The sequence below is a fragment of the Homalodisca vitripennis genome, chromosome 7, assembly GCF_021130785.1.
Source record: "Homalodisca vitripennis isolate AUS2020 chromosome 7, UT_GWSS_2.1, whole genome shotgun sequence".
Classification (NCBI taxonomy): Eukaryota; Metazoa; Arthropoda; class Insecta; order Hemiptera; family Cicadellidae; genus Homalodisca; species Homalodisca vitripennis.
In genome coordinates, this window is record NC_060213.1 from 126,920,216 (window position 1) to 126,939,181 (window position 18,966).

At 34.5% G+C, this 18,966-nt stretch overlaps 1 protein-coding gene across 2 annotated transcripts; it reads left to right on the forward strand.

The window, feature by feature from the left end:
• Positions 1–7,922: 7,922 nt before the first annotated feature.
• On the forward strand, positions 7,923–18,466 carry LOC124366287 ((3R)-3-hydroxyacyl-CoA dehydrogenase-like). 2 transcript variants are annotated; one of them, XM_046822699.1, is made up of 6 exons: positions 7,923–8,079; positions 10,470–10,586; positions 15,475–15,665; positions 15,751–15,929; positions 16,039–16,175; positions 18,191–18,466. In XM_046822699.1, exons 1-6 carry the CDS (start codon positions 8,049–8,051, stop codon positions 18,274–18,276), a joined length of 741 nt encoding a protein of 246 aa, XP_046678655.1. In that variant the 5' UTR covers positions 7,923–8,048; the 3' UTR covers positions 18,277–18,466. The 2 variants fall into 2 exon arrangements, with proteins under 2 accessions (XP_046678655.1, XP_046678656.1); XM_046822700.1 differs by lacking the exon at positions 16,039–16,175.
• The last annotated feature ends 500 nt before the right edge of the window (positions 18,467–18,966 follow it).

Here is an 18,966-nt window from a genome sequence, read left to right on the forward strand (position 1 = left end):
CCCATACTTCTGATAAACCCGATGTTAATGCAGATTTACCCGAAGTTGAGTTCAGGTTAGAATCATACTAATACTCTAAAGGTAATTAGCATAGTGAACAGGTTTTAGAACTCTAATAACAAGGATATTCATAGCATTATTCCTAATTTGTTCAAGCTGATTATATGGAAAATTGCGGCCTATCTTAACTTATTTCTTAAATAAACGCTTATCGGTTACTATTTTTTCCAGATGTTATTAAAGTTGTCCGTACTGATCCTGTACATAAAAAGGCCCATCAAATAACGTTTCTAGCTTTAGACCTATTTCTATAATACCTGTATTGTCTAAGATATTTGGGTCTCAACCAAATTTAGTTATATTTTGAGATGCACCATCTACTTGTACCGGCTCAGTTTGGTTTTAGAAAGAATCTTTCCACAGTGGCTATAGTTGAATCTCATGTGTTATCCATATGGTTTTCTTTTCAAACGAGAAAATCAACATCAGTCACGCTTTGCTACTTGTCTTGCACTTTTGACTGCATTTCCCACAAAAAGCTTGTAGCCAAACTGTAGAAGTATAGCTTTGAAGATGTTGCTCTCAAACTCATCGAATGCTATCCCTCTAATAGGTAACATGTAGTTAGCTGGAATTTCAACGCAATCGCTAAAAAAATACAGGGTTCCTCCAGGCTCCGTATTGGGCCCTATGTTGTTTCTGGTTGCGATTAATGATATCTACTAAAGAGCACCAAATAATATTCTTCTTTTCGCAGATGATATCACTCTGTTTTCAATCTATAAATATATATTGTATCTTACGCTAACTCGAGTTTGATGGAGATATTCATTTTAGTGCAAGAATAGTTTTGAACATACTGGCTCTTAACGTGTCCAAAACAAAGGAGCTAACCTTTGGCCTTGCGAAAGATGTCCAGAGGGATGAACCAATTAAGTTTTGGATTCCAGGCTTGTGTGGCATGCTCTTAACAGGGTATTTCGCGAGAGGTTGAAACAACTTAAATATATGATAATAGACAGAAAAAAGCAAAAAGGTTTATTTGAACATATGTCCTATATTTCTTCGTTTACTAAACAAAATGGATCTGATCACTGTCACGCGTAAACCACATGTTTTCTCTTGTAGCAATTCGAATGTCATGCAATAAATCTGGCAAAATTTTTATAAAATTCTAGGTAAATGTTTCCATTGGAAGAATATGTGGCCCAGCAACTGATCTCAAAGTATACCACGCCACACCTTAAAACCAAACTGCTGCTGATGTGATCTAGTTACAGATCCGTGAGAAAAAAAACGGTGTTAAGGGTTATGTGTGCACACTACTTGGGCCTCTGTTCATGTAAAAACCTATTTTGATTGTGGCAAATTAATATATTTACCAGTGCCTTGTGATTATGAAGGTCAGACAAGAGTCCTTCCCTCTGAAAAATAATTTTCTTGAGCTCAACACTAGGTATAATGGCAACCTATTCATTCCTAGAAGTAGACTATAGAAGTCAAACAGTTGTTTTCCTGTTGCACCTAATTTCTATCTCTGTCCTGAACCTCCCATTCTAAAAATTTTCAAGAATTGTCACAATTGGCTCTTGGCTAATCCCTTTTATAAAATAACATTTCAACTTACGTAGAAATTAATTGATTAACATCACTAGCATAGACCAGAGTATGCCTACACTGCCTACTAACCCAGATATGTAGCTTCTTATTTGGAGTTTTTTTTTAAGCATGGCTTGTACATAGACTCTTGTTTCAGTCCTCATTTGCTGCAACGGACTTTTAATTTATTTGTACACATTTATTTATTTTTATATTATTTAACCTGGCATATTGCACATATGTATGGAATGGCTGAAATAAAGACTTAAGACTTACGTACTTTGAGCGATACACAATTTATTCTCAGATTCAAGAACTAGTAGCAAGCAGATTCCCAGAAAGGCTTTAGAACTAAGCATAGTACCATAGGAGCTGTAATTTCTCTTATTCAAAAACGATCTGATAATCTTCAAAGTGGTTTGACATAATCAAGGCATTTGACAATGTGAATATTCAGCAAGCTCTCCTTCTATGGCTCTAATATGACTATGAATATATATATAATTTATTAAAATTCATTTAAAATATTTCTTTTAATATTGTATGTTTGGTAAAAATAAAATAAGTATTATTTATAGAATATATAATTTATAATTAATACCTAAATATGGTATATTAAATAATAAATAATAATAAAAATTTAATAATAATGATAATAATAATAATAACAATAATAATAGTATTAAGTAATAATAATAATAATAATAAGTGCTTAATTGACAATATAACTCATTTATTTATTGTATTCCACTGGCTGACCTCGCATTATCGTATATACATGTAAGCGGTGCCCTACTCTTTGCGCTGTATCTCAAAAAGGGTTGAACATACATAAAATTACTACAGACAAAAGTTGAAGAGAATTTTCCGTTCTACAGTTTCTCTAACTACCTTCAAAGTCATTTAGCGTAAGGGAAACGAGATATTTGCAAAAAACCTTTTCGAGATTTTCGTGACATTTGACCTTAAATATCTTAAGTCGCGTACACGTGATTATATGAGACTTTTGAGGTAAATTTTATACCATCAAAATAAAGACTTATGTAAATTTTAGCTTATTATCTTTAATTCCGAGGTTGCATCCATATTTTGCCTTATTTTACTGAGTTATACAGAGTTCTAAACCCCCTCCGTGGTCCGTGGCCCGTAGGGGGTTTAGTGGGTAGTCCGCAAGGGTGTCCCACACTCCGTGCGGAAATGCATTTCCCCTACGTAAAAAAAAAACTACAGAGTTCTTTAACTTAAACCTGGTGCATTTGTAGTCTTGTTTGTTTTAATGGTTTTGTAGACTGCAGGATTTATCTTGCTCTATCTATTATTAAGGTGAATATTGTTATTTTATTCTAGCTAATTAACCTAATAGAGGGTAAATAAGGATGGAATATGTAGGGATGAAGGACGAAGGAAGGGAATGTATGCATACTAGTTCCAACAATACGAAACCCTGTTTGTAATTTACCCTAAACCCAAAAGTCGTAGCAATCGAGAAGCACCGAAGGCTGGATTTACATATGGGCTAAATGGGCTATATCCCAGGGCGGCAGAATTCAGGGTGCGGTACATTTGAGTAAAAAAGTAAAAAAAAAAACATTCCAAAAGTCAAAAATGTGTGAAAAATTACTTGTAATGAATAATAATCGAATTTCTTTTCATGACATTTTAGTAATTTGCCAGTTAATAAATGTTGTGACATCTCATATTTAATGGTAAAACAAGCTTTATTAAAAGCTTAGCGTGGCCGCCTCGCTGCCGCCGACGTCGCGTCGACCCACCGCGGTACCAAGGTAAGCCTGCATGGTTGAAAGGAGGGGGGGAGGGCGGCAAATTGTGGATAGCCCAGGGACGGCAAATCTTCAAATCCGCCTCTGGAAGGAGCCATACTCAACAGGAAATCTGCGCTCTGAAACGTCAAAATGCTGCAACTTATAAACGCACACAATATGAAGACACTGTTATTGTGATAATTTGTATCTTTGTTTTATGGCAAACGTAATACAAATTACGGGATAGTGATAGTCGAAGAGTAGACGTCTCAAGGACACTAGGACTAATCAACAGAACTTGCTAGTATTGTTAGGCATGAGCTACACTGATTGTCAGCAAGATTTATGTTGCATGTAATTAAATTAAGTATTTATTTTCTATCGTTTCGAAAGGACTTTCCTTAAAAGTTCATTAAGCTCACCCAATCATGTTTGGTGCAATTATACCTGGTAGGAGGGACAGTAACAAGTTTATACTGCAGTATCGTCTTATCTCAGTTCTAAGAATAGAACTCTGATATAGAAGAAGGAAAGGTCACGTGGCGCATGCGCGATGAAGTCTATTGTTGCCAATTGGATCAATCAAGATTTTCCTGCAAGTCATCTAGACACGCGCCTGACCCGCCCGCGCATCAACTGATTATGCCTTTTCGCCTTCAGTTTTGGCACTGGAGGCATACACTATTGCACACTATATCACACTATTGTTATATTATTCTAGGAGGATACGTATGGAATTAAAACAACGCAATGTTATTAATTTCTTTAGTGCAGTATTGTGCTGAAACCATGTAGAAACACTTTTTACATTGTGAATTTTCATTTATAAACTGTCACCATTTTGTTGGTGTATGTATCATTTTGGTTCAAGATAGTCACGAACTATCTATGAGACAGTTGTTTTGTTTTCTTAGGACAAGAAGCTTAGAAAAATGCACATAGTCCTATAAGGACCTTTGCGCTGCCTCTGGAGTGACAGGATATTTTGGATGGGTGAGGTTGGGAGAAGGGGCCGCCTCCTGTCGAAATTCACGGGGAAACGTTTAGGGCACTAACCTCAAGTCATGTCCCCTAGGAAAAATGGCAGCTCATGAACCAGCTCTGAACCAGCTTCTCCAGTCAAAGCAGGCAGGGGTGGTACACCCTTATGTCTAGGCTGGCAAGAACCTTTTACTCTTAGGGAATACACCCCACCAACTCCAACAGTCATCTCCCGCAGTAGACCTATGAAACCGTTGGATATTATTACTATTGCTGTTTTAAAACACGAATTGGGTATTTTGACCTCAAGCTACTTTGGGGTTGATTTAAAAAATATAATTTTCAAAATATCTGAGCTTAAAATTTAACCAATTTACAGTGAATGTGACCAATGCACTCTCTCCAGAGTGAAAACGTCTAAACTTCAGCTTCAGAAAGGGCAAAAGCTACTAAAATGAATAAATCTTTTAAAATGCAGTCGATGGGGAAAAGTTCTCCCTGGATGAGAAGAGTAAGACTTTGGAAAGCTCTCTTCTGAAAGGTAATGTTAAGTTTCAAGCTCAACAGATAAAAATTTCTCTTTTGTAAAATAGTTAACGACTGAAAGATTCCTGTTGTGAAGCTGGAAGATACCAATTTTACATAAGTCACATCTGTAAAAAATCTTACTCTTAAGTTAGATTTATAAATAATGACGTAGTTGAATTTAAAAGTAAGCCTTTCAATTATATAGATAAATGGATGTATGATGAAATTATTGTTAACTACTTTATAAACGTGTCGGAACGCGCTAATAAAAACACCATGTTTAGGGGTTTTGCATTCACCCAAGCTGTCTAATTACGTTATCAGGAGGATGTAAATACATTTTTCTCTCAATCTAACTTTCATACTTGTAAATATATACTCGTATTTCTTGTTCTGAATAACAGTCTTGATGTAGATCGTGCAGACAAGGGGATCCACTGGGCACTACTGTTTGTGAACAGAACCAGTTCTGAAGACCACCTCGACTCCGTGGCAGTTGTAAATAGGGAATCTGCTCATGAGATTGCTTTAAAGCTTGTACTATTAATTAGTTAATTATATTTTATATAATGTAAATTTCACAACCTAGTCAGTCAGTATAATTTAGTATTATTTTTTTTATCCAATGTTCCGAAACTAAATTATTGGCGGAGTAAGTAACTACCTAATTGGCACGCGTATGAATATTTTCTTCTAACCCTTTGTAGCAGCCCAACTACGTGACCGATCAGATCTCGCGCGCTTTGTCCGTAAGTAAAATTTATCTTTTCGTATTATTAAATTAGCCCTTTGATGCCAAACGTATAAAAAAAATGAATGTAACGTAAAGTAAAGTTGTAAATAGTAAAGTGACTTACCCTTAAAGATCTTTTATTTGCTTGATTGAAATAGATAAAAGTTGTGGCGTCGTCCTTCTGGCGAGCACGTTGTTGTAATAAGTAATTTGTATCATTAAATGGCTAATACCGTCGCGAATTTGTTTTAGGCGAATTCACGTGTTCCACGTGTCTCACGGCTCACAGGGCACATATTATTTGAGTAGACGGCTACCAGTTTCATAACTTCTACTCATCTTCTAGTAACCACCGACTAGAAATAACCCTTCTTAGACTACAGCGCCATTGTCTCGTGCCAAGACGCTGACACCCGGGTTGTGAGTCTACACATTGCGAAGGGAAGTAAAATCTTAATGTCTTATAAAGTAAAACATCGTAGGCATAATTCCAGAGAACATTGGATATTTTAGGCCCACCTATAAGATATACATTTTTAGTTCTTATATTCTAATTGGCAGCAACGTGGCAAGGCACATATTTAATTTACCATCTAAAAGTGGGGCTTGTAAGTTTTAGTAAATTAAATTGAACTTATGAGTAAACTTTGCAATTCGAGTATTTATTACTACGACCTCAGAAGTCACCACCCCCGTGTGTTATCGTCATTCGGTACAAGCTTGGCAAAATGGAGGGCATCATGATGGAAATCTCTTGTTATTGCTGACATTGGTTCGAGTGTCGTTTTAATGTAATACTAAATGCTAAATTCATAAACCAGTATTACTCTATGAATGGTTTTCAACCTTCTTTTGGGGGCTGGTACACAAACATACTTATGTAGGAAGAAAGTACTTTCCTTCTGACCGGGTTTGTCGTATAAGGCTGTTACACCTATCGTACTAACGTAGCTTTCGAAGGAAGGGTTGATTGAATATGAATTTTGCGTTCAGCTCAGGTTCACCTACTTCTTAATGCAGCGTCTGGAATTTGATCCTGTTACATGCTAAACTCCTGGAATCTGGAGCCATGTTCGTCTGAATAGATCGAAAACATGTTTGCCAAACGAAGAAACTGAAAATGAATAGTTTACATCGTTTCGACATCAGAAACTCCAGATTCCAAGAGCTAAGTACAGTATCAAATTCCAGACCCTGGATTAAGAGGTAGGTGATTTGGAGCTAAACGCAACATTGATATTAAATCAACCCTTCCTACTATGGCTACGTTATGTGTAGAAAACTGTGGGCTTCTTTATCGATGACTTTTTCGATCTCTTTAGGCATACATAGCTCTTCTACTGGAAATAATAATATCTTATCAATGCTAACTGAATCTTTTCTTCGTACCTATCTTCGCTCACTAGTACATATGATAAATCCCTATTTTGAGAAACACGGTTTCCTGACCATCTAAAGATGTCTACTGTAAAACCCTGACATAAAAAAGGAAAGTTCGATGAACTTGAAAATTTTAGACCCATTTCCACCTCCACATTCTCAAAGGTGGTTGAGAGGGCTCTTTTGAACAGCCTGTTGTCGATGATAAATCAAATTAATATCGTTTTGCAAATCGGTTTTGGTTTTATATAGACTCGATCGATAGTCGGTTCAATTTTTTCACCCACAAAGAGATTTTTTCAGGCTCTGGATAGGGTTTGAAAAGTGGTGAAAGACAAAAGCTCATGCACGCGTATTAATCATATCTATGAAAAGAGACATCTCTCCCAATTCTGCAAACGAATTTCAAGTTGCAAATCTTTTCCTTCGACTTTATATGTTTAAGGGGTAATTTACGTAAAGAAGTATCTCGTCGGTATTTCACATATTTCTTGACGCATATACTTGACGCTTGAAATGCAATTTTGTAAAAATTGTTATACGCAATAAAGGATAACAGTATTGTTTTCTTCGAACAGTTAATACAGTGGAAAGATGCTAACAGACAGACACAATATTTTTCAATTATCTAGTTAGCAGCTTCACTATTGAATGATTGATCAATGATAGAGTGCTAGGGTGAAAAGATATATTTTAATACACATTCCTTGTTTGTTTTTTTAGTTGTAATAATTAATTTAAAAATTAGGCTGTTTAAGTGGACAGGCCAACTCTTGTAAGAAATACGTGTGTATTGATTGAATGCTATTGAGTAGCAGCTGTACCGTTGTCACTATCAGCCAGTAATAAACTGTATTACACAATCCAATTTAAATATCGACCACCGTTTTCCTCAATTTTCTAATTATTCGCAAACCGCGTCGAGGTAGCCTAGATTACCCACTTTGCGTCCTGAAGAAACTGCACTCAAAGCTTAATGAAGACGAAGTCAAGGCTAACACCTCAATACCGTCCACCCAGACCTCAGTTCTACTTCAACCTTAAGCGTGACAGAATCTGCGACGATGGTGAAGGGAAGTTTAGCTTTAGTGACCGGTAAGTTCTTTGTTCAATAAAATTTTTCAAACACATTCAATTAATTACGCTGTTTCACACAATTGCCATGTAAGAAAACCCTAACGTAGCCCTATTAACATTTTTGTTAAGATTTAAAAACCAGGATTCACAATTGGTTAAGAACTTTTTTTAAATTTACCTTAAAACAAATTGAAAAAATAAATATTAAATTTCAGGTTATAATATTGTTCACTATTTTAATAAAGAACCTTAAAAAGTTTATTCGTAAAAATCCACTACATTGTTGTATGTACTTGCAATGCATGGATTTAACCTGTTTTTACGTTTGGTGCTGTAACTCAGTTATTTGTTATTCAATCTTTTTGAAACAAAAATTGTTGAATTAGTAATAAAATATGCTAAAAAAGTTATCCTGGTGAATTTGTTGTCAAAGTAGCCGTTTCAAAGCTAATACAATTTGAAAATTTTGAACGGCCGCCATTTTAAAATGCAATGATATATTTGTTTTATATTTTTCACTGAAAAGGACCAACACTAGCTTAACATAACTGTTAAGTTTGAATTCTGTATCTTCAGTGGTTTTTGAGTAGTAATTTTTTCCCAAAAAACACATACAGACAGACAGATGCTAAACGAAGCGAAATAGGGCACCCGGTATACTGCATTAATTGTTAGTTTTGGCCTGCTGAACAATGTGGCAAAGTTTGTTCGAATGGTTGCTGGACACCCTGTATATATTGCAATCTATGTTTTATTCATGACTTTCCGCAATTCATTCTTGCATTTGTGGCGGGACACTGGAGTAAACAAACAGAGTCAGGTCTTCTTGTTATCATAAATCTGAACTTCTTTCTTCCTTTAACCCTTGCTTCTAATACTGTGAGATGCCTTTAAAATAATTTCTGACTGTGATGTTTATTTATAATTGTTGTGATATTGATGTTTTATCTGCTATTATAGGGACATTAATGCTTAAAATGTTTATTAAATTCCAAAACAAAATTAGTCTTAATTTTAAAATCTAGAATCATTGAAAATGATTAGGGACGTACAAGTACTTAAGTAGTTCTTATTACAAATTAATTTCAGTCGATACAATCTTTTACCGAATTCAATAACATCTGAGAACACATTCTGGACAAGTTTTTAAACGATAACCTGTGCAATTTTTTCTTTAAGATTAGAAAATAGTTCACAAATTATCATTGAATACAGAATTAGTTCCACAAGAACATTGTAACTGGCCCCGTGTGAAAAACTGTAAAGTTGTATATCAAGTATGTTGTTTTATACGGATAGTTTATTTTTTATTAATTTATTTTATTTATAAAACAATGACATTTTGAAATAAAAAATGTTATATAATACAAAGTAATTATATTTACATCTGCAACACAAGATAAAGTTATTTACTACGAACAGAATATAACAATCTTAAATTTTAAAATAGGTTAGTTTCACTGACTGGAGCTAATCTTACAACCTTATTTTTCACCTAAAGACGAACAGTACTAATCTTAAGAGTCTAAGGACCCGACTGAGAAGCTTTATAGTGTTAGAAAAGTTTATATTGTATGGTCATGAATTTATTATATACAGTTCATGCTACATCATTTAGCAACAAAGGCACAAATAATAAATGAGGAAATGTTTGGTGGTTGTTTAATATTGATTTGATTATTTAAATTATAAGATAACTATATTTATATATTAGTTGCTAATGTAACCTAAAATAGGTATATACTTTTTAGAGTAGGTTATTGCAACATATAAATTACGTGATGACAGAAAATTTTGACTCACAGTTTAAATGGTAACTCAAATATAGTTTTTAAACATTCTTAAAAAGTCTTTTTTTGTCAATTACTTTCTTAGTACAAACTATTAGGTCGATTTTGCTTAGGAAAGACTATTGCAATTGTTGTTATGGTAGGAGGTACTTACCGAACGGTTCTGCCGTTACTTCATCTTTAGGTCCCCAGAGCCTAAAGCCTCTCCTCGTTCAAAATGTTATCAAACACACACACACACACACACACACACACACACACACACACACACACACACACACACACACACGCGCGCGCGCGCGCGCGCGCGTGCGTGGAAGATGCTTTTGAGTGGTAAATGTATTGAATTCGGAAGAACATTAGTTAATTTGTCAAATTTATCTAAGGGCGAACATTTTCTAAATCACATCTTATATTATTTCTAAATGTATTGGAAAAACAAACAAAAAAGCACTAATCCTAAAACGCAAACAAACAATAACAAACCGGAACCACGCAACAAACAATAATAAACAACAACAAAAAACAAACTGAAAAGGTTATTTGAAACACTAGAACTTAAAATAAAAAACAAACAAACAATTATGACCTTTTGTAACATAATCAACTCGTTTCCAGGAGCCAGCAGTGGGATGGGCAGAGAGACATGTAAGGTGCTGGCCAGGGAAGGAGCTACTGTGGTGGTCACCTGTATAGATGAGGCTGGGGCCTACGAGACTCTCAAACTGTTGTCAGGTAAGGTATTATAGAAAATTAGTCAATAATTTTTCTTTAAGTCTGAGCAAAACCTTTTTAAATGAAAAATGTATGAATCGCTTAATCATTATAAATTAAAATTTTCTGTACATCTAGTACAAAACTTGTTTAAAAAGAAGGCAAGGATCTTGCAAATGTAGATATGAATTGACTATCCAATAGGTACATAAACTAGTTTCCAGTTTATCTAATTTCTATTCATACTTATACTGATGGTTGCCGTTGTTTTCTCTACAAAGGGCTTGGTCTAGATCTCTATAAAGGGTTTCTGAGATGAATCTATCGAAAGAAACCGTATTTTCTTAATATACTCGGCTTTATTTGACTATCCATTAGGTGCATAAACTACTTTCAATTTTATCCAATGTATTTTTATATTGATACTGATGGTTGCCAATAATTTGTTTTCTGCAGAGAAAAGGGATTTATTATTAGTTTCTGAGATGAATCTATCAAGAGAATCCGTATTTTTCCTGATATCTTTGGCCTTATTTGACTATTAGACCATTAGGTGCATAAACTACTTTCAAGTTTATCCAATGTATTTTTATATTGATACTGATGGTCGCAAATAATTTGTTTTCTGCAGAAAATGGCTTTATTATTAGTTTCTGAGATGAATCTATTAAAAGAATCCATAATTTTATGTTATCTCCGGCTTTGTTAGAAGCTACTGCTTTTTATAAAAAGGCTGACTTCTACAAATATAGAAAAATTTACAAAAAGAAAAGAAATTCAAATACGTAAACTGATAAAAATGAAACATCAACATAACCACTATTTCTTTTAGCATCCATGGCTGTTCAATCACCTCCTAAAAGAGACGTCCCGCTACTGATAAAATATTTGATCTCAAAAATCCGCACGGACAACAGGGTGGTCCAAATTTAAAATTTATTCTACACCTTTCACACACTCTATTTTTTACCTTAGCTGGCAGCTATAAATGTCCTAGATGGAATAGAAGGCAGTGTGCCTAATGTTTTAAAAACATTTGAAAATTCCATTATGTTGTGATGATTATAAATATAAATTTATAATCGTGTTTTAACCAGATGCTGTTTTTGTTAAATGTCTATCAAGAAAACTGTAAGAATAATTTATAAATTTCTAGCTGTTTCCGCGGCTTCGCACGCTTTTCGTAAGCGTTACCCGTATATGTGCACTTCTGGCTCAAGTAAATTATATTTCCAATTTACTGTATGTAGGCTAGAGTTTGGTTTGTTACCACGATCAAGAAAATCTGTGTATGCTTATTATATAGCCATTATACACATACATGTATTTTATTATAAAGTGGTCTAACACTCAAGCTTTAAGTTCAACCAGAAATTTATCATAAAGACAAATATACATCATAACTTAGCGCCTTCAAATAGTGTTTGGCTATTAAATATTTAATAGAGAGAGGTTATAACTAATATCTAGTTATAATCAGTTACCAACTTTTATGCAAGTTCTTCCTAGACTTCATTTTTACCTAAATAAAAAATAAACCGTGAGAAATTCTATTCACAGCACTAAAGAAGAATTAATTTAAGTAACTTATATAAATAATTTGCTATATGTACTAGACTAAAAACCATTTTAAAAATATAAAGGAAGAATGTTTGATGCTAAAAGAAATTGGAAACATAATTTCAGCGTGATATTGTGTTTGATATTGCTAATAATGAAGCACTTACTATGTGTAAAATAGATAAACATTTTTATTGATCTTAAGTGAAAAAAAGAAATATATTAATTTATCAGACAAGAAGTACAGCAAAACACTAAAAAGGTGTTTTGGAAGAAGAAAAGATACCAAAAAAATGTAAAGAGCCAAGGTCCTTGCCACTTGCTTACCAACTATGTATTTAAGACTCAGAAGAGCATTCATAGGTTTTAATCCATCAAAGGTAAATAAAAAGATCTGTATAGACCATCATCTCTAAAGAAAAGGGGTTCACTAATAGATAAATAGTTATCACCGAATGTAAAGCAATCCTTATTTTCCTCACCCATCACTAGGGAACGCAATAAACTGCGTGATTGGATTGCAGTAAAGATTCTTATGAGGAATCCTTGAAGGTTAATGGTTTCTTTCTATCATTTCAGAATTGGTGCATGACCCCAGTTCATTGCCATTACTATGAAGTACTATTCAAGAGAAAAACATAAATAGCAAGAAAAATAGTTTCAAGGAATCTGATTCTTTTTTAAATCCAATAATTTTTCATTGGGATGGAAAGATTCTTCCTGATAATTTGGCAACTGATAAAATAGATCGTTTGTGTGTTTTAGTATTGTTTGATGTGCCAAAACTTGAAACAGGAACTAGTACAAGAACTATGAATGCGTGTCTTATCATTATAGTGTCTTATCTGAAAGGGCTTTAGATAACAAGATAGTGGGTCTATGTTTTGAAACTGTATAAGTTAATACAGTGTTGAAAAATTAAGTAAAGTGTTTGTTTTTTTGCTTTGGACATTCCAGTTCCTCTGATATACCTCTATTTAAAATATCAGTGTGATATAGTATACATTAAGAACATTATCAGCTTTTGGGTTATTTTCCTGGCGGTTAAGACTAAAGTTTATGCAATCAAATTTTATCGGTTGTCTTGGAAAGTAAGCGGCATTCCATAAATGACTATATGGAGTAAAATATATCTATCTTTACTTGGTCTGGACCATACTTCACTAATTGCTAATTGGAAAGCTCCAGGTGAAGTAAACCCATGCTCGTTGAATGGGAAGCTATCATAGGGCATCAAAATGTTCAATACATTTCAAAACTACACTAAATCTAAATCAGAAATTTGGACTTTTTATATATGTAAAATTCTACACTCAAGTCCAAAGGCTATGAATGCTCCTTGGTTAGAACTTTCTTTGAGGATCATGCATGCCTTATAACCTCACCTATAGTACCTTTTGGATGAATTAATTGGTTTGAGTTTATTTTAAAATAAAGTTCCAGTAAGGATAAGGCAGCAAAGATATATTGCGAACTCAAACACCGGAAAACCGGAGGAGACTCTGTACTCTTAACGGAACAAGCTGTTTTGACTGATTTTGCCTCAAAAAGATCATTATAGTTGTTTGATGGGTTGAATAAATAGAAGTTCTTTGACTCCAAGTCCAAATGAATGTAACAGTAACCTACAATTACATCAAAGGAGGACAAATCATCAAAAACATTGAAGTATTAAATGACATAGCTGAGCGTGGAGTCAAATTATTTAAAGAGTTCATTAAACTTTTAACTATTGATGAAGAAAAAAAGCACTTGATCCTGCAAGTCGTGGAAAATAAAAGAAAGTTGGTTCCAAACCCGAAAATAAAACAAGTAGTGGTCGATAGTGTGAGGTAAACGGACTGTAGGTCCACGTCATAAAACTGCCGGAAGCATTTCTTACCTACTTCTTAAGGGGTGGACAGTAGGTCCACGGTCCCGGCCTGGGACCCACTGTCCGACTCACGGGTTTCTTTTGACGAGGGGTTGATAAGGGATCGTCGTACTCACACTGCAGCACTTGAATGGATGTTTCGAGATCTAAACTCTATATCTGCTAAATAATTTTCAGTGCACTACATAAGACAGCTGCAAAAAGAATGAAACGAAATGATATACATAAAATAAAGACAGGTTAGTTACGCCATTTCTAACTTAAGAATGTCTAACGATTATAGTGTCTACTGGTGTATACAGTATTATACAAACGATGGTCCAATATAAGGAATAACTAATACAAACTTACTGTAGATGTTTATGATTCATTAGGACAATGCCAAATTAATCAGATAGTAATATAATGCTATATGGAATTCGTTAAGATATAATCCCTATTAGTAATCCACTTTATATGTGATAGCTTGAGTAAACTGTTGTTAATAATTGCTGCTTTAGCAGTACGCTGTGCGAATGTAGTGGAAGCATCACTGACCAGAATAAACAATAAGTGCAGGTAGAAAAACTAATGCACGGCCAGGTCAGTTTTGAAAAGTAGGACAGTTAGTCCACAGGTGTGTCGGCGTGGACTAACTGTCCTACCCTGCAGAAAAAGTGACGTCAGCCACCCTCGTCAAACTAGGCGTGGACCTACAGTCCTACAATCATAGTGTGAAGCCACTATCTTCAAGAGATTAATCCATATTTGTTTCTTCATCCACATTCCCAAGTAAAGTGTTTATCTTTCACTCTTTGTTAATGTTCTACTAGAAAATACTGAAAATAAATGTAATTTACTTCTTCCATACTGGTTGTAATACCTTTAAACCTACCTTCAAAAATCCATATTTCATAGTTTATTATTATTCTATACATTATTAAGTCTTCTAACTGGAATATAAACTATTAGGAGAAAAAACTAGAGGGTGCCTAGAATTATAAACTAATTTTTAAATTTGACTTTATAATAAGGGTGATTCTAATGATTAGGCTTTCACATAATTTTAAGTTCTTATTTCAATGTTTCTCTACTTTTTGTGTTCGTTATCGAAATCTAGTTGTTAGCAAAGAGACAAAATTGTCTTTAAAAACCTAAAACTAATAATTGTTGAAAACTTCTTTTTGGAACTTTTTACAAGTTATAACCGATGAGATGCTTAGCGAAATTGCACGCTCTATATTTCCATTTGATACTTCACATTGAGTTAAAATTCATACATAGTTTAGGTTCAAGTGAAACAATTTTTAGATTTCAAAGATGGTCTGCTTGGTGATTTAAAATGCGTTGACACGAAATATTACGTCAATGGTACAATTTTGTAACATTGCTATGAACGTTATATTACGTCACAAACAGCTAACCATAATTTGCTTCAAGAACACGTATTTAGCCTTGTACTTAGCTCATAATTTATTTAGCGTGTATTTATTTCAGGATCTGGCCATTCCGTATTCAAATACGACGTCACCAACTTCCAGTCAGCTCACGAACTACTGAAGGCGATTATCCAGAAGTACAATAGGCCTCCTAACATCCTCGTGAACAGTGCTGGAATCCTGGGCGCTGCATCAACGTTGGACGAAACCATTGAATCTTTCCAGAAGATACTTGATGTGAACCTCAAGGTAAACATTGCTGTCATAGTTATTTTCAAAACTGTGGATAACAAATCTGTGACCGACATAATTTATTTTCTTGTAAATCCCGCAGGGTACCTTCTTCACATGTCAGGCTGTTTGCAGAGAGCTCTCAGCTGCCAAGTTGCCTGGCGCTATAGTCAACATTTCCAGCGTAGCCGCACGTATCAGTGTACAAGAGATGGCAGCCTACACGGCTTCCAAGGCAGGAGTTGATGCTATTACCAAGTGCATGGCGAAGGATATGAGCCAGTAAGTATTAGTAATCAACTGCTTTAGTCAACAATTTCAACTCAGCTTTGAGCACCAGTGTACAAATAATGTATTTTCAGAATCTGTCCTATCCATTTTCTTTGTTTAGATACAATGTTAGAGTAAACAGTGTACAGCCTGGGTGGATAGAGACCCCTATGACTGTTGGGCTAGGAGTACATTGTGACATGACAGCAGAATCCTGGGCGAACCGGCTGGCTACCAGACGCATTGGGCAGCCTCAAGGTAATGACCCGAAACCGAAAATGTTAAAAGGTAGGAGTACCTCACACCACGTTCTTTGTTTATGGTCTATTACTGTCGATTAATGACTAGATATTGTTGCAGAGTTTATGACAATTGCCATCCGTAATTTTACGAAAATAGAACATTACGTTTCTAGGACTAAAATCTATCTACCATCTTCATCAAAGTGTCAAAAACCTTTATGCACAGGGTGAAGCAAAGCTTACACGTTGCCCATTTCTAATATTGAGGTGTGTCTATGGTATTCAGTAACCCTCTATGCGTCATAGGGTGTTACGGTAAGAAATATTTTGAACTTCTATACCATTCACTAAAATTAAAACGATTCGACAGCGTAATAAAGGGCTGTACAGTATGTAACTAAAATCTTTACTGATCTAACTTCATCCTGGCCCATAAGTACCACTTTTCTTTCTGTACTTTGACATTTTTATCAAAAATTAATAGAGTTCTTCCAAGACCCAAGAGGAAGATATAAACCAAGATTCAAGAGCCTAGGACCGTTCTATAAAGGATTATCGCACAGACTGAAGGACTGCCTTGGACCATTTGATTCCAAAATCAATAAAGTTCTTTCTTGGACGAAGAGGAAGATATGAACCAAGATTCAAGAACCTAGGACCGTTCTATAAAGGATTATCGCATAGACTGAAGGACTGCCTTGGACCATTTGATTCCAAAATCAATAAAGTTCTTTCTTGGACGAAGAGGAAGATATGAACCAAGATTCAAGAACCTAGGACCGTTCAACCTGAAGGAGGACCATTTGATTTCTATGGACGAAAGGATATGAACCAAGATTCACCTAGGACTAAAGGATTATCGCATAGACTGAAGGACTGCCTTGGACCATTTGATTCCAAAATCAATAAAGTTCTTTCTTGGACGAAGAGGAAGATATGAACCAAGATTCAAGAACCTAGGACCGTTCTATAAAGGATTATCGCACAGACTGAAGGACTTAATTGGATTGTTTGATTCGAAAATCAGCAGAGTTCTTTCTTGGACCTAGAGGTACATATGGACCATGATTCACGAACCTAGGACCTAGAAATATACTGGAAATTTATTCTATGACATTTTTAAGTAAGTTACAAGGACAAGATTTAATCTTGTGAATGAAGTGTATACTAATATTTTCAAAATTTTTAGTAAAATTCTTTCCTTTTGCACGTACATCCTCAAATGCATTATAAATTTAGATGAAATGAATCTAAACTCAACATTTGAATAAAGGTACAAGAGGAACATATGGATCATGATTCATGTACCTAGAACCGTTCTATAAAGGATTATCGCACAGACTGAAAGACTCCTTTGGACCGTTTGATTCTAAAACCAATAGAGTTCTTTACTGGACCAAAAGGAATCTATGGACCAAGATTCAAGTACCTTGGACCGTTCTATAAAGGATTATCGCACTGACTGACAGACTCATTTGGACCGTTTAATTCCTAAACCAATAGAGTTTCTAAGTTATTTCTTAGTAGGCTTAGCGTTAGCTGGGCTAATTAAGGTTCCCTCATCGTATGTCTGGCTGTCCGTACGATGTATTGAAAACTAACTGGCCTCTAAACTCAGATTTGCATGAAGTTACATGCCACGCTTTAGGATTTGGCTGAGCGTTAGTGAACACTTTTGCATTGGTGCTACTGGTAACCATGAAAGCAGGAAGAAATTTCCAGAATAAGTCAATTTTTAAATAAACTACGTACAATAATATAATATTTCTAAGCGGGACATAATAGGACAAAAGCCTTTTTTGAAACCTTTCAGGAATATACCTGTGGTCTTGTTTTAGGAATAAAATGATGTACAATGATGAAGTAGGGAAACAGGCTGGGAAGAGTAGGTATATGTTCACACTATAATTTTACTTAACGAAGAAGTTTTACTATTTGTTTATTAAATGGGTATTCAATTACTGATTCTAAAATAAATTGTTCAGCAAACTACTATAAAGTCAACTGATTGATTTGATGTTCGTGTTGCAGAAGTGGCTGAATTGATTGTATTTTTATCTTCAGACAGAGCCTCGTACATCAATGGCTCCAGCATTTCCATTGACGGTGGTATTTGAACTTCCAGACAAGGTTTTACTATGTAATTGTTAAGTCGGTTTTTATTGGATGTACTTTGTAAAATAAAAATAAAAGTTGAATGACTGTTGTATTAGAAAAGCGTTCAATGATAATCAACCCCAGTACGACACTGGTCTTGGACTACAAATAGATTGTGGCCTGCTACAAATAAACCAGATTGTAAAAGCATTGAATAACTCATTTGGTATAACCCAATTATAAATATATTAATAATTACATTTTTTTAATTTAGGCTAAATGAACAATACGTATATTCGAATACCTGCAATATCTTATGATACCATTTCCATTCCCAGCTGAATTTCATGCTCTACCAGGCTCCGCTACAAAATACTGTTTTAGACGTTCAACCAAAAATAATGTATATTTTAACTAAAATCTAAATCTCATAACTGAATAAATGAATTTATTTCCAATCAATATCATCAAAATTATAAACAGTATTATTTTTGGAAATTGACTGGCTACTCTTACAAGTAGTAGTATTGAGAAAACAATAAATACACATTTACGAGAGTCTATTATCTTAAATTAATACAAGCCGCCATTTGGGTATCTACTAAAAATATTTATGTAATATTACAATTCAGAAAATAAATTATATAAAATCAACAAATACACAAAATAAATAAATATGCACCACGAATACATTCACAAATATATATAAC